Source organism: Ceratotherium simum, chromosome 6, assembly GCF_057802395.1.
Source record: "Ceratotherium simum simum isolate JZ-2026a chromosome 6, ASM5780239v1, whole genome shotgun sequence".
NCBI lineage: Eukaryota > Metazoa > Chordata > Mammalia > Perissodactyla > Rhinocerotidae > Ceratotherium > Ceratotherium simum.
Genome location: NC_141905.1, coordinates 89594111 through 89619109, shown reverse-complemented (window position 1 = coordinate 89619109; position 24999 = coordinate 89594111). Strand labels below are relative to the sequence as shown.

The following is a 24999-nucleotide window of genomic DNA, read 5'->3' as shown; positions in this document are numbered from 1 at the left end:
GACATGGAGTGCTGCCTCGAACCCTTTTTCTGAAACTAGGCTGAGTATAAATAAAATACAGATTTGATGGATGGGGCTCGGATTTCTGTGAATTTGACATAGTTGAATGTTGTTTATAAAGAAAGGAGTCAGAATAAAGCTGCCTTAGCTACGCACATGATTTCTTTACCTTTTCCATCAAGAAAAAACAGGTTTCGTGACTGTCCTCCCACCTAGGGTAATCACCTTGAAATAGGAAACCCGTATATATCCCATACATATCTGGTTTGGTCGTGAGTCACTTTTCAAAACAATTTCTATTTTTTTTATTGAGGTGGCAGTCGTGTAACATAAACTTCGCCATTTTGAAGTGAACATCTTGGCGGCGTCAGAACATTCATGCTGTTGTGCAACCACAGCCCCTCTGTCTAGTTCCAGGATGTTTTCATGACCTGGAAGGAAACCCTGTACCGTTAACAGTCACTCCCTGTCTCCCTGGAGCCCCTGGCAACCAGAGTCTACTTTCTGTCTCTGGATTTGCCTGTTCAGACATTCCATATAAATGAAATCATATGGTGTGTCATGTTTGTGTCCGGCTTCTTTCACTCAGCATGGTGTTTTCAAGGTTTGTCCATGTTCCGTTATAGCGTGTGTCAGAACTTTATTCCTTTTCATGGCTTAATTATATTCCAAGGGATGACCAGACCACATCCTGTTGTCCCTTCGTGAGCTGATGGACACTTGGATTGTTTCCACTTTTGGCTGTGTCATGGGTGGTCCGTTTCTCACATGCACATCTCCAGGTCCCCTCTTGTGGGGCTCCGTTCTCCCTCTGTACCTGCCCTCACTCAGCTTGCTTCTTCAGGCTCTCTGCCTGCCGGTGTCCAGCCCGTATCTGTCCCTGTGGGTCCAACACTCCCCGGGGCCCACACGCCTTTCCTTGAGTGAGGCCGACTTGCTGAAATGCACCTCCTAGTTTTTCGAACATGTTATTCTGTTCATTAACTTATCCGCGCAGTGGACCCTGCCCCAGCCCGAGCTGGATCGTTACCGTGAACCCAATCCTCGTACCCCCTGCGAGGCAGCCACCAGCTCGGTTTTGTGGCTGTAATTCCCTTGAGTAAAAACCTGTCTGGCGTATGCATGCATGCCTGAACAGTATGTTACTCAGCCTGTCCTGTGTCTGAACCTTGTGAAGAGGCTGTCACGCGTGCTGCCTTCTGGGGCTTGCTCGGGCAGATTCAGTGTGTCCCTCGGGTCGTCTGGTGGCTCTGGGCATCTAGTTCCGGCAGCGGGAGCAGGAGCTGGGCCCGGGCAGGGCCAGCCTGCAGGTCTTCACCACCTGGGCCGGGCGCTGCTCTGGACTTCACACACAGGGGAGCCCATCTGCCCGCAGGTGCGGCCACTGGCCTCCAGGTCGTGGGGTGCGGGCGCATCTCCGTGGGGTTGACTTGCTGAGACAGACTGAGCACCGGGATCCCGGGGCCCACTTTCTCCTTTCTGTGTCAGTTTAGAAAATAGCACCTCCACTTTCCCTGTAATCAGAGCCTCCAGGGCACTGTAGATGGGGTGATGGACAGTCCTTCTCGGTGTAGATTGGATGGGCTCGAGGAGCCGGGTGAGGAGCTTGTGCACAGTTTCCTCTGAGGAAGCCCCGGACCTCTTCTTCCATCTCATTTTCCTTCTGACAGGAGCCTGGACATGCGGGGAGACGGCCTGTGTCTACTTGGTCTGGTTCCACTGCAGCCGGCTCCGGCCTGGGGGAGGGGGCAAGTGTTGGCTGCAGGATGGGCGGAGGTGAAGGGCACATCGTTACTTCCCAAGGAGATTCTCCAGGACCAGTGATCTGCCCATCGGGGTGTCAGTGTGACAACATGGGCGCCAGGCTGGCCTACTGGCTCCCCAAAGGAAAGCAGTGACCGTAGGTTCAGGTTCTGCATTTGTAGTCCCCTGAGGCCCCTGTGGTATTTGGGACCTTCAGCTGGGCCTTATCTCTCCCCACCCCCTGATACCTCTCCCCACATGGTGATGTACATTATCCTGATCAAAATGGTCCCTGATGAATGGTGCCCACAAGGCTGCTGTGGTCCAGGTGAGGAGTGCAAAGGGCAAGGGCCTCGTCCCCGGGCACGTGATCCTGGCCTGAGCTGGGCGCTCTCTGTGCAGAGCTGTGGTTTGTGTCTCCCTGGTTCCTGATGCCGTCTGCTGTTGGGGTGAGCTGGTCAGCAGAGTGACACGGTCCACCAGGTGAGGGCTGGGAAGTGGGCACCTGGGGACCAGCCTCCTGAGAGGATCCGGGCGGCCTGTGTGCTGGGCCCTTTGCTCACCATGAGTCACCACATGTGATGTCTTGGCCTGGAAAGGCTCCGTCTCCCTTGGTCGTGGTTGGGCGTTGCCCATGGTACGGAAGCCTGTGTGTGTGTGTGTGTGGCGGGTGGTGGGGTTGGGGCTTGGGTGGTGCCTGTTCCCCTGCACCCAGACACTGACCATGGCCAAGGACATGGCAGGGAGCAATTTTGCAGTGGCCCTGACTGGGCTGTGGGCAGAGACAGGCTACCGCCACCCCCCCGGGTGGTCAACCTTGCTGACACTGCATCTTGTCTTCTGACTGGCCTCCTGCCATTGTGTCGACCCTGTCTGGGCTTTTTGGGGTGGGCCTTTGGCAACTCTCTGGGTCAGCAGGAGGGGTCCAGCCGAGGAGGCTGCTTGGGGCCAGTCTCCGTGTCTGAGGGCGCAGGGCGTGGAGGACAGAGGACAAATGGCCCTCTGTTGGAGGGCCATTTCCGGGGACGGCTCTGACGTGAGCCTGTGGCCTGGTGACCCCTCTTCCCTGGCACCGGGGCTTTGCTGTATTTCTTCCCTGAATCAAACTTAATCTGTTTGTGTGCAGCGTGCGTGGCCCTGGGCCTCGGTGACGTACGCCCTGCCCTTGTCCAGTGACAGGAAACTATGGCAGCCCTCCAAGACTGGGATTAATAGTTAATCAGCTGCCACATGAAGGCTATGGATCTATTAAGGCCGGTTGAAAATGCTCGGATCCTTCATTGAAGGTACCTGCCTCGCAGGGTGTCGTGTCCCAGACAGTCTGCAGTTAGCATTTCTCAGGGCCACTGCAGGAAGCTCTGAAAGGTCCCGACAGTTGTTAGGTCCTACCCTTGATGGAGGAAAGGACGTGCAGGGCCCGCGTTCCCGCCTGGCCAAGGGTGTCTGGGGAGGCTGGAGGGGAAGGTACCCATGTGGGGTAGGAATCATCTCCAGCCTGTGGTCTGGGGGCCCCACTGGGGGAAAAGGGTAAAAGCAGCATTTAGTGCAACCCGTGCTGCAGGTGGACGGCAGCCAGAAGCCTCAGGACTGTCTGCTTTTCTAGGCCCTCAGGGGTGTGGGAGCCTTTGGGGGTGCCCCCCCCGTGAGCCTGGAATTCAGGTGGGTGAGGGCCTATAGGTGCAGGTCCATTTGTGCATGCACAAATGCGCATGCGGGTATGTATAAACATGCACATAAAAAAGTGCCACATTGCAGTACAGACACACGTGTGTGTATGCAATACACAAATGCCATGCACACACACACAAACATGTTCATGCAAAGCACGAATGTACACATGCACACGTGTATGTGTGTGCACAGTACACACAAGTGCGCACGCACTCACCCAGACTCACCCTCCTTCCCAGTCAGCAGTGTGTGGCATCCCCCCACCCTGGCACCCTGGGCACCTGATTGCTCATGGATCCCCCTGGAGCCACCATCAAAAAACCCCAGAAAATAACAAGTGTCGGTGAGGATGTGGAGAAGTTGGGATCCTTGTGCACTGTTGGAGGGAACGTAAGATGGGGCAGCTGCTGTGGAAAACAGAATAGTGGTTCCTCAAAAAATTGAAAATAGAACTGTCATGTGATCCAGCAATCCCACTTCAGAGTATCTACCCAAAAGAATTGAAAGGAGGGTCTGGAAGAGAGATTTGTACAGCCATGTTCATAGCAGCATCATTCCTAATAGTTAAAACGTGGAAGCAACCGAAGTTCATCAGCCAATGAACGGGTAAACAGGATGTGGTGCATAATACGATGGAATATTATTCAAGCTTCAAAAGGAAGGAAATTCTGCAATATGTTCCAACATGGATGAACCTTGAGGATGCTATGCTAAGTTAGATAGTCCAGACACAAAGACAAATACTGTATAATTCTAGTCACAGGAGGTCCCTAGAGGAGTCAAATTCATAGAGACAGAGAGTAGATGTTGGGGGCCAGGGGCTGGGGGAGAGGGGTGGGGAGTTAGTGTTTAGTGGGGACAGAGTTTCAGTTTTACAAGATGAAAAGAGCAGTGGAAAGGATGGTGGTGGTGGCTGCACAACATTTGATACCACTGAACTCTACTCTTAAAAACGGTTAAGACGGTAAATTTTATGTTCTGTGGACTCAGTGTTCTTGTAAAAAGACAGGTTGGTGGCACTGCCCTGTGAGGTTCTCGGCCAGTCCCCTGCGCTTTCCAGGGCCTCTCGGTGGGCTGGGCAGGGCAGGACCTGTTCTGATTTCCCACGTAGGTGTGTCTCGATCGTGGGGAGACTGGGGCCTCGAATAGGCTTCTGACGCTCATGAATTTACATTTTGAAGAGAGGAGCTCAGAGCACTTAGAGTCTTGACCCAGAAGTGGTCTTCTTCTGGCTGAAGTATTTAGCGACTGGTTTAGGAGGTGGCGCGTGTCCTTTTCTGGTTGTTCCCGCAGAGGGAGGGGCTGCTGCTGGGCTTTGGCCTCCCATCTGCCCCTCTGGGCCCCCGCAGTCTGCTGGGCAGGCCACCCCATCTGCCTGCTTGCATGAAGATACAGAGACTGTGTGGAGACCAGAGCCTGCTGGGCAGTGTCCTGCCTGCACCCCTCCAGCCCTGCCCCCCTCCAGCTCTGCCCCCGTAAGCCAAGGCCCAGGATGGCCCTGCTTCCCTCCATCAGGGACACCGAGGATCAGCCCCTGGGATGGGGCGCCCTGATGGGAGACCCCCGATTGGAGACCCCCGCCTCCTCAAATCAGGCATCTCAGTGCCTGGAAGGCAGGGGGCAGCGCCTGGTGGATCAAGGCCTGGAGGGCTGCAGGGCAGGTACCCGCCCCCTGAGCAGGCGCCTGCTCTGCCCTGAGTGCCCTGTCCTAGCAGTGGGCAGAGACTCTGGTCTGGGGGTGACCAGAGCTGGCCAGGGCGCCGTGGGACACCTTTTCCCTGGAGACTCGGGCTCCAGGCCTTGCCACCACCCCCGGGGGGCTGAGCGTACAGAGGAGGCGTGTGTACAGGGAGGGGCAGGTCCCGGACCCCTGTCCTCTGTCCCATGTGCAGTTCCCTGACCAGCTGGGCAAACCTGCTTTGGGGTTCAGGGCTCGGCTGCTCCACAGGCCTGTTTCTCCCCCTACTTCTCCCTGGCGCCCCACCCTCCCCCAAGCCAGGGTGGCCTCCACCCAGCTTCCAGTCCTTGGTGCACTCCTGTCCGTCTACACGTCTGGACTGTAGGTCCAGGTTCCATGGCTGGTGCAGGGGGTGAAGTAGCATTGGGGTCCTAGAGGTCTGGTGGTGGTCCTGGTGGGGGGCTGAGCACCTGGTGGTGGGGGGCAGCCAGCGGTGGGCCTTGAACAGCAGGACCCCTCTGAGTGGCCCAAGGGAGGCACCTCTGCCCACAACCACGGGAGGTGGAGGGAGCTGCACCACCCCGAGTCCCGGCTGCCTAGGGCGACGCCCCGCCCATCCTGTCCCCATCTCCTTCCCTGCAGGCCTGGGAGGAGCTGGGCGCAGCCAGCCAGAGATACTTTATTGATCTGGCTGTTACCTTAATCACTAATTTATGAAAGTTTCCGGTGCTGTCTGAGGATATCAGGATGAAACGCCGGAACACAATTCCAGACTGTTTTAGGCCGGACAGGATCCAGGATGAACAGTGGTAGACTGGAAAATTGCCACTAAGCGTGTTTTATGGGCCGAAGCTTTTACTGTGAGTAGACGTGGGGGAGGGAGACAGGCAGGCAGGACGTTGCCCCCCTCAGAGTCCCACGGAGTCCAGCTTGGGGGTGGGCCGGCGCCAGCACCCACTGGCCTCTGGTCTGCAGCCACATGGCCCCCGGGCTCTGGCATATTCCTGGGCACCAGAAGCCAGGATTATTCCGGAACCCCCGATGCCTTGGCTCTGTCTCTTGGCTGGTGTCACATCCCGCTGTGTCTGTTTCTCAGAAAAGACAGGGTGAGGGCATTGCCCCCGCCCTCAGGCTGGGCACTGTGCTGGGAAGGGGCTGCAGTGGTGCAAGGCACCGGGCTGCCCTGGGTGCCCCACGGTTCAGGGACATGGACAGGCAGGCAGGCCTCGTGGGGCAGGGTGGGGAGGGGCCTGCAGAGGCTTCCTGGAGAAGGGCCTGAGGGCCGAGTGGGGTGGGCAGGAGGGAGTGGGTGCCGAAGTGTCCCAGATGGAGGGAAGGGCAGGCCCCTGCAGGGGAAAGGTGCGGCTCCCCACAGGCACGCTGTGATGCCAGCTGAGGACAGGGCCCCCTCCCCAGGCTCCTCGAAGCTCAGGCAGCAGTCCCGGATGCCGAGAAGCTGCTCTCCACCTTGGAAGGCTGAGTAGGACTCCAGGGCTCCAGAGGGCTCAGGCACAGAGATGCCTGTCCACAGGGGTCTGCCGCCTGCCCTGACTGGGTGGGGACCATGGAGAGTGGGTGGGGGTGCCTGGCTGGGTCCTCCCAGACTAGTGGGCAGCACACACTTCCCGCCCCCCTTTAGGGCTGAGGAGTTAGAGTCGGAGGCCAGAGCAAACACCCGCTTCCCTACTCCTGATGCTTGACCTTCCTGCCCGGGGTCTCAAGACATCCTCAGGGGCCAAGGAAACCTGTGGCTCAAGGGGCCAGGCGGCCAGGAGGGGAGCTGCATCCTTTCTCTTCTGCCTCTAGGGCCCCGCGGTCCTTACCAAGAGTCTGCTGGACTCTCCAGCTCATTTCTCACCTGTGAAATGGGAGCATTCACTCCCTCACTGGGCTACTCTGAGAATTGAAAGCCCTAAGGAACAGGAGGTCTTCGAGGAGTGCCCCCTCGTGGCGCCTGCTGCTGTCCACCTGTTGGGTCTTGGTTCCCTGCAGACCCGTGGCCTCTGAGGACAGGTGGTGGTGAGCAGGTCAAGGCCTCAGTGTGTCTTTGAGGTCACCGTCTGGTGACCATTCCTGTCTGCCTGAGGGTGTCTTGTTTACGCAGGTGGGCCGGCCTGGGCGCCCGAGGAGGCAGCGTGCGGCCCGTGCTGGCCTGCGAGGGCTGGGCAGGAACTTTGCAGAGGCCACACAAGCTCTGCAGAGGGCAGGCCTCACAGTTGGGTTGGATGATTTTCTTCGAGAGTTTTTTGGGTCATAGAATGTATGACAAAATTTAATCAGCTTCTGGATGAATTTCATCAACTGTGACATTTATTATTACAGCTTTCCAAATCAATCCCACTTCTGGTATGGAATTCCCTGAGGACGAAGAGGCTGGTTCTACCTGACAACACTCTGAGGGCCGAGCCTCTCCTAGGTGACCAGTGAGGCAAGCTGGGAAGGGAATGGTCCAGGGCCGCATTCCGGGTCCAGCCCATACCCAGGACTTGCCCTGTGGCTGTGGGCAGCTCACCGTCCACACGACTTCTCTGCAGACTGTCTTGGGCACCCACATCCTGTGCCCCCAAAGGCGTTAGGACAGGACCCTCCCAAGGCCGTGGGACCCGGGAGGCGGGTGTCAGGAGAAGGGCTGCCCCTCCAAGTCTGCAGGGGCACCTTCGCGTGGGCGTGCATTGTGTCACTAACAACAACGGCAGTGACTCATGACTCTGTGCCCGGTCTATTTTTACTCTCCCAGGTCCATCTTTTCTCTTGCCATCCTCATGGGGGCAATTTTTTGTTGTTTTAAGAAAAGCCCTGGCTTATGAGAGGACTGCATTTTCAACCTGAGATCTCACTGGGACTCAGAGCTTTCCTAAGGTGGCTCGCTGGAAAGTGCTCCTCTGCCCACCCAGGGCCGGGCACACATGAAGGGCAGATCATCGTTTTATTTTTAGGGAAAAAGTGTCCAAATGTTACCTGACATTTTGCTTTGGATTTTGTGGTCACTGCGCGAGAGCCAGCCTATGCAGCGTCCGCATTGTGCTTTGGGAGTGACCTGCCCCGAACACACACAGCCCACCTTTGCCAGTGAGCCCATGGCCCGTCCTTTCCTGGGACCTGCAGGACCAATGACACAGCCCACATCCGGGCCGGATGTGACAGTGCCAGGGGGTCCTGTGTCAAAATAGGCCTGTTAACGGCTCAGTTACAGCAACCGGCGGGTCTCCGGGAAACCTGAAATGGTTTGCGTGAGTCTCACTGGAAACAAGGCCGTCGGAGCACTGAGCACTTCTGGACAAGGGCTCCTTGCCTTTTCTTTGGGTTCAAAGTGACCCTGAACCAAGCCAGCGGCCCTCGGAAAGGACCTGGTGTAGGCTCCCCCGAGGCCAGGGGCAGTGCAGGCGGGCTAGTGTTGCATCTCCACCCTGGTGAAATAGAATTAAAATCTCCCCTCCATTCGTGGTCAGTCGGCTGCATCAAGATGACCTATTTTCATAGCAGCGCTGTGCTTCTCATTGCCAATTCTGCAAAATAAAAGCCTTCCTTAAGAACAAATATTCTTAAAACCCTTGTCTTTAAATATTCATCTGTACCAGGAAGAGTCTGTGCTGTGCCCCTGCAGCCGTGTTACAGGAGGGTCGGGTGGATGTCGAGCTTGGAGCTGTGTCGTCTCCTTGCAGGCAGGACTTGCAGACACACAGTTTCCTGCATGCAGCACTTAGACTCCTGGGAAAGAGATGTATAAATGTTAGATGGGATTGTTGGAGTTGAATTACCTGTTCCTTTTCCCTACATTATAATTTTGGAGGTGGCAAACACAGGGGCAAGTGTCACTACAGCGTCACACAGCAACATGTCACATTGAGGAATGCAGCAAACTTGTCTTGGTCAGCCATAACTCGAGGGACCCCCGGCTCTGACCCTCAGTTCTTTGCCCAAATGTCAGCTTCAAAAATACCCCCCCATGACCTTGTAAAAAGTAGTGACCCCCCACCCCTCTTCTTGCTTTATTTTTCTCCTGGGCGCTGAGCCCCATATTTGCTTGCTGGCTTAGTGTGTGTCTCCCCACACTGGAGTGTCTGCTCTGTGACGGCTCCTCCCTGCCTTCCTTCAGGGTCCACGACGAGCCTGGCTTGTGGTTCCGCAGCAGCCTCTGACCTTGGCTCGCTCAGCAGGGCCCAGCCTCCCAGACAGATCTGTGGCCAGAGCCCTCAGTCAGACAGTGCTGAGCTCCAGCCCTGAATGGCCCAGGAGGAGCAGCACCTTCCCTCTAAGGTGGGGGTGCCGAGGGCCCCTAGGGCCCTGGCAGCTCCTGGTACCGTGTACAGGGCAGCAGGGCCCTGTGAGGCTACAGACCTGCCCGGAAGGATGGAGGGTCAGAGGACAAGAGGACAGAGGCCCCAGGACACTGGGGGTGGTGACCTACGTCTGTGGGTGGTGGAGAGTTTGCATGTGGGGCTTGGGGCTCAAACCCCACATGGGCCTGAGGCTTTGCACCACCGGGGCTGCCTGAACCCAAATAGGGCTGGTGGTGGGATGGGGGTGAGGCAAACAGATGGGGCTCGCCATTCCCACCCCGACTTGTGTTAGTGCTCCATGACCACTGGGCTTGCACCCTCCCAGGACACTGCTGTGCCTTCCCGCTGATGGGTCTGCCCCCACCCAGGTGAGAACCACCCTCACCCTCCGCTTCACCCACCCTGGTGGCCCCTGCCCCTCCCTGGGTTTAGCAAACGTAGCTGACAGTGGGGGTTGAACTTTGCCTGGAAGGGGCTCTGACTTCTGTGCAGCAGCTGGAAAGTTGGGACCCCGACTCCTCTCTGCCCGGTGTCTTAGGAAGTGGGGGTAGTTTGAGCTCAAAACTGCGGGGCTGGCTGGGGAGAGCACAGGCAGCCAGCGTGCCCCGCCCCGCCCCACTCCGGCCAGGCCCCCCACAGCACCCTGCTCCCTGCTGCTCTGGCTCTGAGCCAGCAGGTCTCCTAGCGTCTCTTCCCCTCAGATTCCCCCTCCATTAAACCCTCCACGCTTTCCAGGGTGTGAAAGTGTAGTGGGATACTTGCTGGGGTTTCCTTATGCTTCCAACCTATTATTTAATACACTTTGGTTCCCACCTTTCCTCTCCTGGAATTTGTGCTTTTGTCTAAAAATGGTGATGATCTTGGCTAAGATCCCTTGGTAACTCACGGCCCGGGGGTGCCCAGGCTCAGGGTGTTGTGCTGGCGGCTGGGGGCCGCAGGGCGGGAGCACCACAGCAAGCTGCCCAGGGGAGGAGAGGCGCCTAACCTCTGCTCCCAGGGCTGAGCTGGACTGCACCTCCTGGCACCAACGCACCGGGGCTGGGGCCATGCATGGTAGGACGCCCTCTGCAGGCTCTGTTCTCGGGGTGAGCACGGGACACGGCCCCCGTCCTCAACTCCGTGTTGGAATAGCTGAGGCTATGCTGCCCTAGTGGTCATGGGCATGCCAGGCCTCCTGTGCTTCTGACGAGTGCCCAGGGCACGTGTCCCTAGGGATTTGGGGCCAGGTTCTCCAGGTGCTGTGAGGCCTGATGGAAAAGTATGAGAACCAAGAGCCACGTGGCAGGCCCTGTCGTGGGTGTGGGGATGGGGGGTGCAGGCGTGAGAGGTGCAGACCTCGGGGGGCACAGACCTAGGGATACAGACCTGGAATAGAGGTGAGGCCAGCTGCTGGCCTGAGAGTCAGCTGGAGCGGCAGGAGCTGGGGGAGGTGGGCGGGAAGTGAGGTTGGCCCAGGCCCTGGGTGGAGACGGGCCCCTGCCTGGGCCCTGAGGAGTAAGGAGCAGGAGAAACGTGTGGGCATTGTGGAACGCCTGTCTCATGTTGAGGAGAAAGCGTCTGGTTTGAACAGAAGTGGGAGCGCTGGAAAGCACGTCCAGACTCCTCTCCATGCAACAAGGATTAACACTAACCGGGGGGCTGCCGTGCACACGGCACGAGTCTTTCAAGAGGGTTGTGACAATTAGAAAAGCTGCTGTTTCCAGCTATCTCTTTCTCACTGACTCTGTCGAGAAAGTCAGTGGAATTAAGGACTCGTGCGGCTTCACCCAGGCCTGTGGACCACCCCTTGGAGGGGCCGTGGTCCCATGCCCACCCCCTGCCCCCACCGTTATTAATCCTGGGGCCCTTGCAGGCTCCCTTTAGGCTCATCCAGCAAATCTCACGGGCTGACCCTCCCCCCACAGACTCAGCAGGAGAGTGGGGGCACCTGCTTCCGAGGCTCTAGGTCACCCTGAGACCCCTAGGGCTGCCTGTTTGTGGGTCTTCATGGGTTGGGGGCAGCTTTCGTTGGGGGCTGCTGGGTGCCTGGGACTGAGGCTGAGCAGCTCTGGGCACCATTTGCCCCCGTTGTGCCCTGTCCAGCCCCACAGAGAGCCAGGAGGAGGGGGCTGCTCGGCCCTCAGGACCCACCTCTGCCTTGTCTCCGGCCCTCCCTGCTTTGCACACGAGCCTGAGTTCAGCCTCCAGCCAGCTGAGGACTGACCCTCTTCCAGGAGGAGTGGGCCACAGGAGGGCTGCAGGGGGCTCCCTGCAGCCGTGGGGGTGCCCGGAGGCTGCTCCAGCTGGGGGTTGTGGCGGGCACAGGCCCTTTCTGTCACTTCACCTGGCATCCCTCTGTTTTTTCTGCAGTGAACTTCGACCACTTCCAGATCCTGCGGGCCATCGGGAAGGGCAGCTTCGGCAAGGTAAGGCGGAGCCAGCGAGAGGCCACAGCAGGACCGTGGTGGTGCACAGGCCGGCCCCTCGGTCCACCTGCTCCGGAGAGGCCCGCCCACCTGGGTCTGTCTGTGGAGGGTGTGGGTCTGCTTCCTGCCCAGCAGGCTGGCCGTGCTGGGGGCCGTCAGGGTGGGCTGTCAGCCAAGCTCATGACCTCTAGGATCTAAAGTCCAGGTCTTTGGGGTCTTGTAGCTCAGCCAGGAGCTGAGGGTGCAGATGGCTCAGCCGCTGGGCTCTGCAGGGCCGAGACCCTGACACCCACTCAGTCTCAATACTGAGGCCCTCTTTGTAGGGAACAGCTTTCCTTGATACAGGAGCCTGCGCAAGGCCTGAAGGCAAGCATTTTAGAAGCAGCTCTGTGGTGTGGCTGATATGCCGTGTTGGAGCCACTGTGACGCTTGGAGGCCGTTGTCACAGCTGGAGCCCAGAGGCTAGGCTGCTCCCGCGCCCGTTCCTCCAGGGCAAGGGGGTGGCAGGACTGAGGGTGGATGCCGAGTGTGTGTCCTCGTCCTGGGGCGGCCACACCACTCGTGTCCTCATAGGCCTGCTCGGAGCCATCTCTCCACGTCCTTGTGTTTCTCTTGGCCAGATCCACCTCCCTGATTGCTGCCTCATAACATCTAGAGATCGGGGGTAATTATAACTGAGCAAGGCTTAAGGAGCTCTGAAAAGGTTAAAATTAGCTCTCGGGACTCGGCCCTGGTGGGTCTGCTGTAAATGAATCTCTTCTGAACGGACAGTTTCCAGCCGCCCAGGGGCCTTGGCAGATGAGGGCTTCGCCCCCCTCCATCTACACAGCTGTCTGGATGCCATGTCTGTTTAAACTCTGTAAGCCTTTTAAAGGGGTTGTTGTGCTACTGAGCATAATGCACAGAGAATCTGATGCTGTTAATTGCCTCCACTTTGTTGTATCACATGAGCGCTGCCCTAGGTTCCCGGGGCCTGGGGTAATTATGAACCACAGGGAATTAGCCCCTTGCACGAGTCCATTGAATCCTCTTATGCATTCAGGAGAGTGTTGTAACATCTCTCCATGTCAGGAGGTAACTGACAGACCTGTGCCTTTTGTCGATTGTGCAAAGATGGTTGATCCGAAAGACGAGGTCCTGAAGTTGGTGCGTTTGTCAGACACTGACAGCCAGTTGGGGCGGCCTCTGCCCTCCTGGCTTCTCCCAGCTGAGGGTAAATTCTGTTCCCCAGGGCCACAGGGGGTGTGGGGAATTTGGAGGGGCAGACAGGGTGGGGCTTTGGGGAACCCGCCCCCACCAGCAGCGGAGGACCCCAGCCGTGACTGGGTTTCTGGACGGGTGGCTTATACAGGGAGACATAGGGGTCATCCAAGCATTTGGAAAACAGGCCAAGGAGGAGTGTTGGGGACCCTCGGGAGCCAGACCAACCTGGGGCAGGTGAGGCTGGTGGGCGTGGCACCGAGCCGCCGCTTCCCTGTCCCTGTCCCTGCCTCTTCTCCACTCCACCATCCCCCTTGTGCTCCTCGTGCACACGGCTGGGCAGCCCTCCCACCCCCTCAGCGTCTGCAGAGCCCCAGGACTCTGGCTTCTCTGACCAGTTCTTGGCTTTGGAGAGCCAGCTGGCCACAAGGTCCCGGAAATTGGGCTCTGCAGAGTGAGGTGACAAGAGGAAGCCGCGGGGTCCTGTTGGGGTTTTATTTTCAGATGCAAGTTATGGTATAATTGGAGGGCTCCTTCCTGCTTCTTAATTAGGCCCCCAGGGGTCTCTGGGCTGCAGTTGCCCTCGTGGTTATGGAGCCTGGTGTTTAAGTCCTGTTGGTGGGTACTCATCTCTAATGAGGAGCCGTGTGAACGCCGGGCTCCTCAGGTCTGGGAATCCCCGGGTGTCTGCAGAGGAAGAGACTGGGCACCCGCAGGCCTCCTCTTGGGAGTTGGGGTCTGATTTTGTTGAAGTTGTTTTTACAGAGCAGGAAGACAGTGGCATTTATTTTTAGAGCAGAGACTAGTGGAACGTTTCCTGTAAGGAAAGAGTGGGTCGGTAGTAGGGTGCTCGGGAGGGCAGATCAAGTCAGAGATGCAGAAACAGAAAGATTAGCATGAAGTTTCGACGTGAGGATGAAGAATGAAAATTACGAGGACTGCCTGACCGAAACTCCCGTTCTCAGTTCCCGGTCAGGAGGACTGTCGCTTCCCTGAGGTGGGAACTGCCCCCATAGTGCTGGCTTCCAGGTTCATCCCTCGTTCATTCGCTTGCCCCTCGTCAGGCCTGAACTGGGTGCCTGGTAGTCCTCGGTGTGGGGGCAGCAGGCCCTGGTGGCTCATCTGACCCAGGTGTCAAAACTTAATGCCTGGCTCTCCTCGCCGAGCCAGAGCCCCGAGAGGCGCCCCGGAGGAGCTCTGGAAGTCTCTGCGGGAAGGACACTTGCTGGATGGACTCGCTCTTCTACCAGGCGTCCCCTCTCCCAGCAATCACAGGTTGGCCTGGAACAACTTGGGACAAGGTCTACCCCATTGATACCTGTTACTTGGAGAAATCTTGCCCCATGTGAGATGATTTTGTTCTCCAAGGCAGAGCAGAAGCTGGTGGTGGTGGTCCAGCCCACCTTCTGTGAGCAGTGAGAACACAGTGCCCTCTGGGTTGGAGGGCTGGCGAGGGCTTTGTCCCTGGGTCTTTTGGGACACCATGACCACCTGACCACATGAGGAGGCTGGGACCGTCCTCAGTGCGGAGAAGCCAGGAGAGAGCGATGCTGCCACTGGGACACTTTCCTCATCGCCGTGCCTGTGTGTGGTGCCCACACAGCGGTGGGAGCTGGGAGGTTTCCACCTCTGTGCCTGGTTGGGTGTGAGCCCCCAGCAGTGGGCCTCACCTGGTGGGGGACAGGTGAGTGCCACAGGTGTGGTTGGACTATGGGCCCTCAGCCAGGCATTGAATGCCCCACACCTGGGATCTTGGATGGCAAGGTGACAGACATTTAATTCAAGTGAGCTGCAAAGCGGGTGACAGATATTAGCTAACGTCACCAGGGTGGGGAAGGGTGGGAGTGGCCGGTTCCCGAGGTGGCTGAGCTGGGCTGGATGCTGCCAGGGCTTGGTGGTCTCTGCCTGCCTGGGCCCTCTCTCCCCAGCCATAGTGGGGACTCGCCGGCTCAGCCCTGGGTGACCACTGAGCTCCACGGCCAGGGAGGATGAGGGCCCTTCTGTTCCCACCCTGGGATGAGCCAGCGCAGGCAGCCCTTGATTGGCCTGTGCTCCTGCCCTGCACCAGTCTCTACAGATGGGGCTGGAGTGATCTACAGTGATCTGTTACAAGCAGAAGGTGAGCAGAGGCGCTGGGGTGGCTCCCGTGAGCTGGGCAGCCCCCAGTCTGTACTCACTGTTCTGCCTGTTCAGAGCATCTGCCTGAGCAGAAGCAGATGCTGGTGAAGGTCTGAAGGCAGGGTTCATTTGCAGAGTCAGCGTGGAGTGGGGAGTCTGGCGGTGGGGTGTTTGGGCTCAGATCTTTGCCGTTGGGAGCCCCCCCAGACAGCCTGGGAAGGAGCATGGAGTCCAAGTGTGGCTGACTTAGCTAGTTGCCCTCTCGAACAGGTCTTTGGAAAACCACCATTTCAAAGACAGGATTACTAAAAAGGGTAACTATGAGCATATTGATGTTTTCGTCTGCCGATAATGCCCGTTGAAAGCAGATAGGTCGGTAAGGCCAGCCTATGTTGTGGACGCCCCAGGGCCTACCTCTCCTCCTCCTCCTCTCCCTCCTCCCCTCCCTTCTCCTCCTCTCCCTCTTTCCCTCTCCTGTACGTTGCATCCTGGCTTGGCCTTCCAAGCAATGACCTATTTCCCAGAAGGTGTGGAGTTCACTCACTGCCCCAGGCTGGACGCTGCCCTTGGGAACTTCAGACCTGCCCTCAGGGTCACCAGCCCCGTGGACCAGGCTACAAGTCCCAGACCACTGCCTCTTGCTGACTCCGGTGCATAGTCCACCAGCTGGGGCTGGGTGTGTGGGGTCCTGCCCACCTCTGCCCCGGTTCAGGGTTTGGCTCATGGGCAGCGTTTGTTTTCATTAAAAACCAAACTCTCCAGAGGCTTGTTCTTCTAGAATTACACTTGCAGGAATCTCTGGGGCATAGTCTTTACTCACAGTTCATGAACAGCAGGGCAGTTCCAGCCACAGGACTGAGGGGGTCCGGTGGGTGAGGGAGGAGAGGGGCCGCCTTGTGAGCATCCTGCGCTGGGGAGTCCCCTAGGGCTGCTGAGGGTAGAGGGAGGGCCCTGCCCCTCCCCCCGGAAGGGAGGCCCTCCTTGGTGCCCTTCCAGAAACTTCCTTGAAAGGACCCCACCCTCAGGGAGGCTGCTGTTTCTGACTTGGGGCTGGCCCTACCTTGTTACATCCACAAAGGCTGCCCTCCAAATTTCTTTCTTCAAAACACATCCCTCCTCCCTCCTTCCAGCTAGGAGTCCACTGGGGGCTGAGGCCCTACACACACCTCATTCCTTGGCTCTGAGAAGCCCCCAGACGCCTGCCTGTTGCTGGGCTGAGTGCCCCGCTGGGGGCCCTGAGGCCCCTGAGCCGAGGTGGACACAGTTCTCTTCTCATAGAGCTGGGACCCATTGCATTCACCCCCGGGCTCAGCGCCCAGCCACTGTCCAGCGAGGCCTGGACAAGAGTCCTTGGCTTTCTTCCCAGGGCATCGGGCACCAGCGGCCACACTTCTCTGGCAAGAATGGGATGTCCATCCTGACCTCAGGAGGCTCACGTGGGGATGGTGGGACGTGGGAACACCGGCTCCACAGCCAAATCCAGCTTCCCTGGGAGGAGGGGCCAGTGCCTCCCCCACCCCCTCGCCCCGGGCCCCGACGTTGACTCATCCAGTTTGTGGCTCAAGACTCAACAGCCACCCCCGTGGCCTCACCGCCCACTTTGAGGCCCTCCACGTGAGCTGTGGTGTCCCTGCTTTGGCCCTTTCCTGGGGTGTGTCCCCCTCCTGGGCACAAGGCTCCCTGGCAGCTGCCAGGGCAAGCCTGATATGTGGCCACCCTCCAGACCCTCTGCCCTGGGCCTCAGACCCTCTGCTGTGGTGCTGCCCCAGGTCCTCTGCGTGTGTGGCCGTGGGCCGCCAGTGCCTGGGACTTAAGGGGAAGCCCCACCCAAGGGTGCTTGGTCCTGCCCAAGAATCGTCTCTGCCTCCTGTCTGGGGGCTGTCGGAGGAGCCCCCAGGGCCCGGTGGTCCTTCAGGCTGCGTCCAGGATCCAGCCGCCTGGGAGTCAGGGTGCCCTTCAGGTGCACAGGCAGGAGCTCCCCTCCCTCTCCCTCTCGGCTTGGGTCTCCCCAGTTCTGTCCTGCTGACGTCCAGCTGAGTGATGTGACTGTATTTTATTTCAGGGCAGATGGTTTAGGTGGAATAATTAAGACTCGGAGAAAATCCGCCCGTTTTTCTCTTGGCATTGGTGATTGTCCAGCCCTCCATCTCCAGCCCCTGCCCTCCCTCCCCCGGCCCCTGTGTGTGTCATGAAGCACAGCCTCTCCCACACTGCCCAACTGTGTTTGTCCAGGACACTGAATTCCCGCCCCAGGCTACAATTATCACAGGATGATCACGGCATTGCTGATGGGCATTTGCTGGGACGCGGCCCCCACCCCCAAGATCAGTGGTGTTTCAGGCCGCTGCGGGGTCTCTCCCCCAGGGCCCCTCTGGGACAGGCTGGTGGTTGAGGGGGCTCACACCCTGTGGGAGGGCTGTGGCACCTTTGGAGGTGACCCCTGGGCCGGAGCCTCTGGTCTGTGCCCGTCTGCTGTGCAGGTGGGTGGGGGCCCTTTTCTGGCCATTCTGCTCCTCCTAAAAGCGGTTGCTCTCCAGGCTCTGGTTCCGAGAGGGGACGGTGTGTCCGCACTCTCAGAGCGACTATGTCTTGCTTCCCAGCTCCCTTTTTCCAGGCAGTGAGCAGCGGTTGGTGGGAGGATGAGAGGCAGGAACCAAGCACCCGTCTTTCCAGAAGGAGCCTGCCGAGGAGCTGCCCCAGGGCCATCCTTCCTTCGGCCCACCTGGCCCTCCTGGCCAGTCCCTCACCTCCGGCCCTGACCAGCGGCCCCCTGCCCCGGCCCCTCCTGCGCCCTCCCTGTGTTCTTGGGAGGCCCCTCGCTCCCCAGAGGAGCGAGCCCTGCTGGGCTTCAGTCGCGTGGCGTCCACCTGGGCCTTACGTTGTTCTAGCCTCTGTTATAGCTAGTGTTACTACTTTTACAGTCAGAACAGAGAAAACATTCTATTTTGGAAAAAAAAAAACTCGACTCCATCTGGAATTTAACATTTTTCATTTGGCAAGCTTGCTGCTCCTGAGCTGCGTGGGGGCTGGTGCCTGGCCCTCCTCAGAGGGACCTGCGTCTGTCCCCGGCCCTTTCTGGCTGCCTGTCCTGCCCAGGGGCCCCCTGATCTGGCAGCCTCCGGAAAATGTTTCTTTGAAGAGCTGCCCCTCTCACTCCTCTGTGTGCTTTTCAAAAGTATCCGCCGTTCTCACATATTTATTTTTCCAATTGGACCCTTGAACAACTTTTGTCAAGATCAGAAATAAACTCACTGACTTTGGGTAGGAATGATATCTTGAGATAAAATGAGAGGACAGTGGGTACCTACCCATCTAGGGGTTTAGTACCTTTTTATTCAAATATCCTTCCTTTTTCAGTTAGTCCTTCACACTCTATGTTTATTATGTGTTGTTGCTGTAGAATTGTACGTTGTTGTTATCATATTATCTTTCTTCATTCTTGTGAATAGGACATTTTATCTTCTGACTCTTTTTCCGGTTTGTTGGTAAATGGTGACTTCTGGCCACCCCTATGTCCCCCACACCCCCACTGCCCTCTTCCTGCCCTCGGCTGCTGAGGGGCAGGGGCTGTGCCTGCGGCCAGAGGACGTGGGTGGCCCGTGGTGTGGCCAGGCACCCAGCCTGGGTGGGCAGTGCTGCGGGGCCGTGGATGGAGGGTGGGCGTCTGGCCTGCTAACCTGTGGACGATCCTCCTGGGAATAGCAACACCCACTCCTGGCTTCATGAGGGGTGTTTGGAGCTTTTAGAGGAAAGATACGTCCTTTGGCTGAAGCGCTAAATGTGCTCTGAGCTGGAAGATAATGGGCTCCCATGGGTGCTGTCTGTGGGGCTGAGGCTGGGTCTACACTCATGGCTGGGGTCTGCGGGTCCTCTTAACAGCGGGCACCTGCCAGAGCCAGGGGGTGTCAGGGAGCAAGTGTTGAGGCGTCTGAGGGGCCCAGCCCTTCAGGAGGGAAAGACAAGTCTCCTGGGGGCGGGTGTCCCTATGTGAGTTCCAGAGTCCCCTGACCCAGATGGGCTTTTCCAGAACGTGACTGGCTTTTGCACAGGGGGCACAATTTGGTGTTTGAGCAGGAATGTCCCAGCTCTGTCCTGCGCCCCAGCCCCTTGTGGCCCGTGGCCTGGTCTGGACTCTGGGTGGGTTTCTGCCCTTCACTGGCCGGGCCTCCTCCCGCCTGATGCCCTGCATACCCCGTACCCCACGGAACCCCCTTCTTCCTGTCTCTGCACCATGCAAAGGCTGGGCTGGAGACAGCTCCGGAGCTCACCCACAGGCTCCTGGGGGGTCTGCTGCTGCCAATTTTTGTCTAGGTGGGCCTGGCCACCCTCTGCGCCTCCCCCAGCCCAGCCCGTTGGGAGGCCACAGGTTCTGAGTCAGGACTCCAGCTGTAAAATCCGGCGGGTGGGGCTCTTCTCCAGCTGCGAGGCCTGGGGACCATTCTCCCTTCATGCAGGCCCAGCCCCCAGGGGGTCGCCCACCCACAGCCTCGCGCTCTCACAGAAGGCTGGCTGAGTGGTTGTTTGCGGAGGGAAGGAAAGCACTGGGCACCTCAAGGATGAAGTGGCCAGAGCCCAGGCCACGTCTTTGCATGTCTCCAGTTTACGGGGAAAGAAGTAAGATAATTGGGGTAAAAAATACCTTCACCACAGACCCCAACCACCCAAAGAGTCTCCTGACCTGACTGGACCCCAGATCCTCCGGTGGACCCAGGAGACGGGTAGGGTGGGGGCAGTGAGTGCGGGGAGGGGAAGAGAGTGACGGCGGGTGAGGGAAGCACGGGTCTTTGGCCTCACCTCTTTCCTGGTGGCCCAGTTTGTGAGGATCCCCAGTGATGCCGCCTTCCCAGGCCTCCCCTGCTGCCATCTGAGGAGAAGCGGCTTGGTGGTTGCCATGGCAACGCCTCAGCGGATGGGGAATGGTGGACTGCCCAGAGCGCTGCTGAGACATCTCACTGAGCCTGTGCTCACTGAGTTAATGCAGGAGGAGCCGTTGTCGGGGGTCCATGCATTCATTACGGTGGAAACGCCGCAGGGAGAGAGCAGCTGTGGCCGAGAGCTCAGAGATGTCAGGTCCTGGGATGTGAGCCTGTCTATCAATGGGGTGGTGGGTCCCCGTCCGCCACCAGGGCTGCTGGACCCAGCTCTGCCTGCAGCCCGTCCTCGGCCCCGTGTCTTTGATATTCATGCCAGCGGCGAGTGCTGCATTCCAGCCCTTGCCTTCACTTATCCAGCTCCTTGACCAGGCTTGCAGCCCCTTCTCCTGAGATGTCCAGGCACCAGGTCTGGACTCTGGATCTTAGAAACTTGTGCCTACATGCCGTGGTTTTAGGGCATGGCTCCATGTTGCCATCACACACTCCACTGCCACCGTGTGGGTAGCGTCCGTGAGCCTTGGGAAGCGTCGCTGAAGGCAAGCCAGTGGGGGCCACCAGAATTCATGACATCCAGCAGTGTCTGCAGAAGCCCCCTACACTGCCTCTGGGCCCTGAGCTCTTGCACACTCTGTGAGGGGGTTGGTGCTGGCTGCTCTCAGTGGAAGCCAGGCTAGTCTATGACTCTTCCCCGGCCCTGACACCCCGGGCTCCCTGCACTGCCACCTTCCCCAGGCCGGAACTCTCCATCTCAGGGCACCACTCTGCAGACCCCATCTTGAGATTTAAATTTGATAAGTGAATTTATAAGCAAATTCCTACTTAGGATCCCAGATGGGAGGTGTTTGGGCCACAGAGTCGTCAATCGGTTGAATGATGTGACCCCACCTAGCAGGTCCCTTTCTGGTGGGGCCGAGTCTTGGAACAGCATCGCCTCCCTGTTTCGGGCTAGTGGGCAGAAGCTTTCTATAATAGGTAAAATCTCAGCCTTTGGCACGATTTAAAAGAATGTAAAAAATGGTTTTCCTTTCAAGTGCACCACCACCTGGAAAGAAGTTTCTCTGGTTGGCTGGGGTTTTCTCGGAGCTTCCGTTTGGACGGCCCGGGGGCGGCTCTGGGGCACCTTGGTTACATGAAGGGGAGGGAGAGGCTGCGGATCAAACAGACCAAGCCTCAGGGGGGCTGAGCGGGGAGGGGACGAGGGGCCGGTCAGAGAACCAGAGGGGCGCTGTGCAGGCAGCGTCGGTGGGCAAGGGGATTCATGCAGCATCAGCAGGAGCTCAGCCCCCAGCTGGAAGGGATGGTGGGGCCTGGGAGCAGGCCTCCTTCCTCTCCCTACCATGGGTGGCTGACCTGTTGAGGGCAGGGTCTGCTCCAGGCTCCCCCGGGCTGAGGACCGAAGCCAGGACAGGACCCACAGGTGCCCGGGACGCTGTTGGCCGTCGCTGCCATCTGCTTTGGAACTACAGGCCCAGAGACCCAGCATGGCGGCCTCCCTGCGGGGTAGCATCCAACAGACCGTCTCTCACACGCTGTGAAGTGGGCACAGCACCCCGTGAACTCGCTGGTTGGCCTCTAGGTCACCCCAGCTTTGATTTTGTGCCTTAAAATAGCCATCTCTGCTGCCTGATTCCCAAGGAGGAGGATGCCCACATCCGCTTTCTTGTGCTGGTCCCAGGACAGCACAGGAGTGGTCATGGCCTTGGCCCGGCGTCACCAGGCAGCCGAGGCCAGAGAGGGCGCGCCTGGTCTGGAGCTGAGCAGCTCGGGAGAACTGAGTGGAATGGATGCCTGAGGGTGAGCCGACAGCTGGAGCAGTGGCGTCCAGCCCCCTGTGTGTTCAGAGCGTGAAGAAAGCTTCCTTTGTCAGGCCAGCTTGGCCAGCGGATGCAGCTGTCTGGGCCGGAGGCTGTTCTTTATGATTGTAGGTGGTGTGGGGGCCCTTGTGCCATCTGCTTGCCCTGGACCTGGGCTGCCTTATCTGTAACTGCAGCCCCAATGGCCCATCTCCACTCAGGGTGTCTGGCCGCCCCTTTAGTCCACCTACTCGAGGGAGCCTGGTGACCGTGCAGTTTCCCAGGACTACACGGGCCTTGGTGGCCCTTTCCAGGGCATTCAGCCCTCAGCCCCCTAAGATCCCGAATTCCAGCGCTGAGCTGTGCCCTGCATCCCTCTACGCACCAGGCTGTCCCACGGGGTCTGCCACTTCAGGAAGCAGACCGGGGCCCCCACCCAGCCTTCATGGCCACACAGGCATGGCCTCAAATCTTCTGTCTTTTAATTTTTCGTTTTGAAAACTTCAAACATAAAAACAGAGAGAAGGAGTGTGATGAGCCAACACGTCCCCGTCTCCTAGCTTCACCAATCCCAGCTCGAAGCTGATCTTGTTTCAGCTGTTCCCCTTCCCCACCTCCCGGCCCCACGCTGGGTGGTTGGAAATGAGCTCCAGAGAGAGTATCATTTTACCCCTAAGCATTTCAGGTTGTGTCTCCAAAGACAAGGACTCTTTTCTTAAATGTGACCACAGTACTGCTCACACTTAAAATAATTAGCAACAACCCCTAGTACCAGTTGATATCTCGTCAGGGTTCACACTCTCCTGATGGTCCTGTGAGTGTTTTGTGATTATTAAGATTGCTCAGAATCAGAATCCACACGGGTCTGCCGCGTGCAGTTGGTTGAGTCTCGAGGGCCTCTTTCGCTCTATAGGCTCCGCCATCTCTTTTCCTCGTAGTTTCTTGGCTGAGGGTCCAGGCGTCATGTGTCCTGAGTTCCCACCATCTGGGGCTTGCTGATTGCGTCACCCTGTGGTCCTCTGATGTCCCGTCCGTGCCCTTGTGTAAGCTGCACGTGGTCTAGACTGGCTGCAGCGAGGCTGCGTCCTGGGGGATGCCCACCGCGTTCTTGGTTAGGAGACCCCGAGTCTGCACATCTCTCTCGGAGGATGGCCACCATTGATGATTGTCGCTAACCTGTTACCTCCTTAAGACTTGTAAAGTGGGGGTGTTCTAGTTCTGTCATTTATTCTTCCTTGATTAGCTGAAATCATTAAAAAATAAACTCTCTTGTCAACAGTGTTTGTAGAGAACATATTTGAGGCACAGCCCATTTGAAGGATAAATGCCCTTTTCCCCCTTCATTGGGTGGTTTTCAAAGGACAGAGTTGATTCCTGAGGTCCTTCAAGGCTAGCAGAGCGGTATTTCATTGTGACTGTGAACATGTGGGGGACACACCTGCTGTGGTCCAGTCCACCATAGTTAATGCTTGTTGACCCCCAGCGGGTCCCGCTCCTGGCCCCTTCATGTTGGCTCCTGTGTCTCTTGACACGGTCTACTGTCTGGACGGCATCCTCTCTTGCTGACGTGACAAGACACTCTCGTCCCAGATTTCTCTCTGGGGCCCAGGGTCCCTCTGGGGGGCGTGACGTTTAAAGACCACAGTCTGGGTGCTAGGGCTGCTCACTGCTCCCAGACTGGTCACTCTTTACAGGTCTTTGTGGTGGACAGAGCTAGGAGAGCCACAGAGAACATCCCACAGAGGGTGTTCAGAGTTGTTTGAAGTAGTTCCCCTGTGATAATCCACCACCTCAATACACAATTCAGTTTATGCTTTATTTTGCTCTCAATTTTTAGCAATTGCCTTTTATGTTAAATTTAATGATTATGTAAGATATTTGCATGGTGCCAAATTAAAGTCTATAAAACAAAGTCTATTCAGGAAAGTCTAGCCTCTACTGCTGTTCCTTCTGTCCTGTTTCCACCTTCCTTCTATAAATAATCCCTTTTGAAAAAGATTTTGGTTTATATTTCCATGGATTTTTTTTTAATATATTCATATGACCTGCTTCTTACCTACGTGGTAGCCTACCGTTCACTTGTCTCTGCACCTCGCTTTTTTACTGAACAGTATTTCTGGATATCGTGCTCTACCCAGAAGAAACCATACCAGTCATTCCTTCTTACAGCTGCATACACGCCACTGGGGGGACATGCTGATGGGTTTCCTGTGGCTGCTGTAACAAATTACCACAAATGTGGTGGCTTAAAACAGCACAGATTTATGATCTGGCAGTTCTGGAGGTCAGAGTCTAAGATAGGTCAGCAGGGGGCCCAAGTCCAGGTGTGGGCAGGGCTGGCTCTTCCGAAGGCTCCAGGGGAGAGTCCCTTCCTTGCCTTTTCCACCTTCTAGAGGCCGCTGCACTTCTTGGCTCGTTGCCCTGCATCTCTCAGACCTCTTATAAGGACCCTTGTGATGACACCGGACCCACCTGAGTCATCCAGAATAATCCCTCCATCTCGAGATCCTTCACTTAGTCCCATCTGCAGAGTCCCTTTGCCGTGTAAGGTGGCATACTCACAGTCTCCAGGGGTTAGGAGGTGGATGTGTTGGGGGCCGTTATACTACTGACCACACGTTACTAGTGAGCATTAGGCTCTTTCCAACCTTGTGCAGTTTCAAGCAGTGCTGTATTTATTATGCCGCACATAAGCCTTTGCATATTTTTGCCAGTGTATCTTTGGGTTAGTTCCTAGAAGTGGGATATGTGGGTTGCAGGATGAATGCAGATGTAATATTGTGAGACGGTGCCAAATCCCCCTCCAAGGGCGTGTACCACTTCGTTCTCCACCAGGAGCCTGCCGCGGGGTGTCTTGCTGAAGGTTTGGATTTTTGCCAGTCGGACAGGCAAGAAATGGCACCTCATTTAGTTTTACTTTGCATTTCTTTTATGATAAGCAAGGTTGAACTTTTTTTTAAATGTTAGAAGGCCATTTGCATATCCTTTGCCCGTTTTTCTGTTGGGTTGACAGTCTTTGTTTTTAGAGGCTCATTATATATATCAAGGATATTAACCTTTATTTCTGAATAAGTTGCAAATATTTTTCCCAGTTTTTTAATTGTCTTTAAACTTTATGTGTTTTTTCCGTGTAAAATATTTCTATTTTTGTGTTTGTCCATCTTTTTCCTTGCTGCTTTTAGATTTTGGGTCACAGGAGTGTTGTCCCCACTTCCGGTTATGGAGGACTCCATGTTT

The 24999-nt window shown here is 57.2% G+C and overlaps 1 protein-coding gene across 3 annotated transcripts in view; it reads left to right on the top strand.

Moving 5' to 3' along the window:
• The window catches only part of STK32C (serine/threonine kinase 32C), a 99656-nt gene that overhangs the window by 40670 nt on the left and 33987 nt on the right, over positions 1-24999 (top strand). For all 3 annotated transcript variants that reach the window (XM_004438859.3, XM_087432882.1, XM_087432881.1), the window contains exon 2: positions 11722-11777. In XM_004438859.3, coding sequence (XP_004438916.2) covers positions 11722-11777 — 56 coding nt within the window. The remainder of the gene's footprint in view (positions 1-11721; positions 11778-24999) is intronic.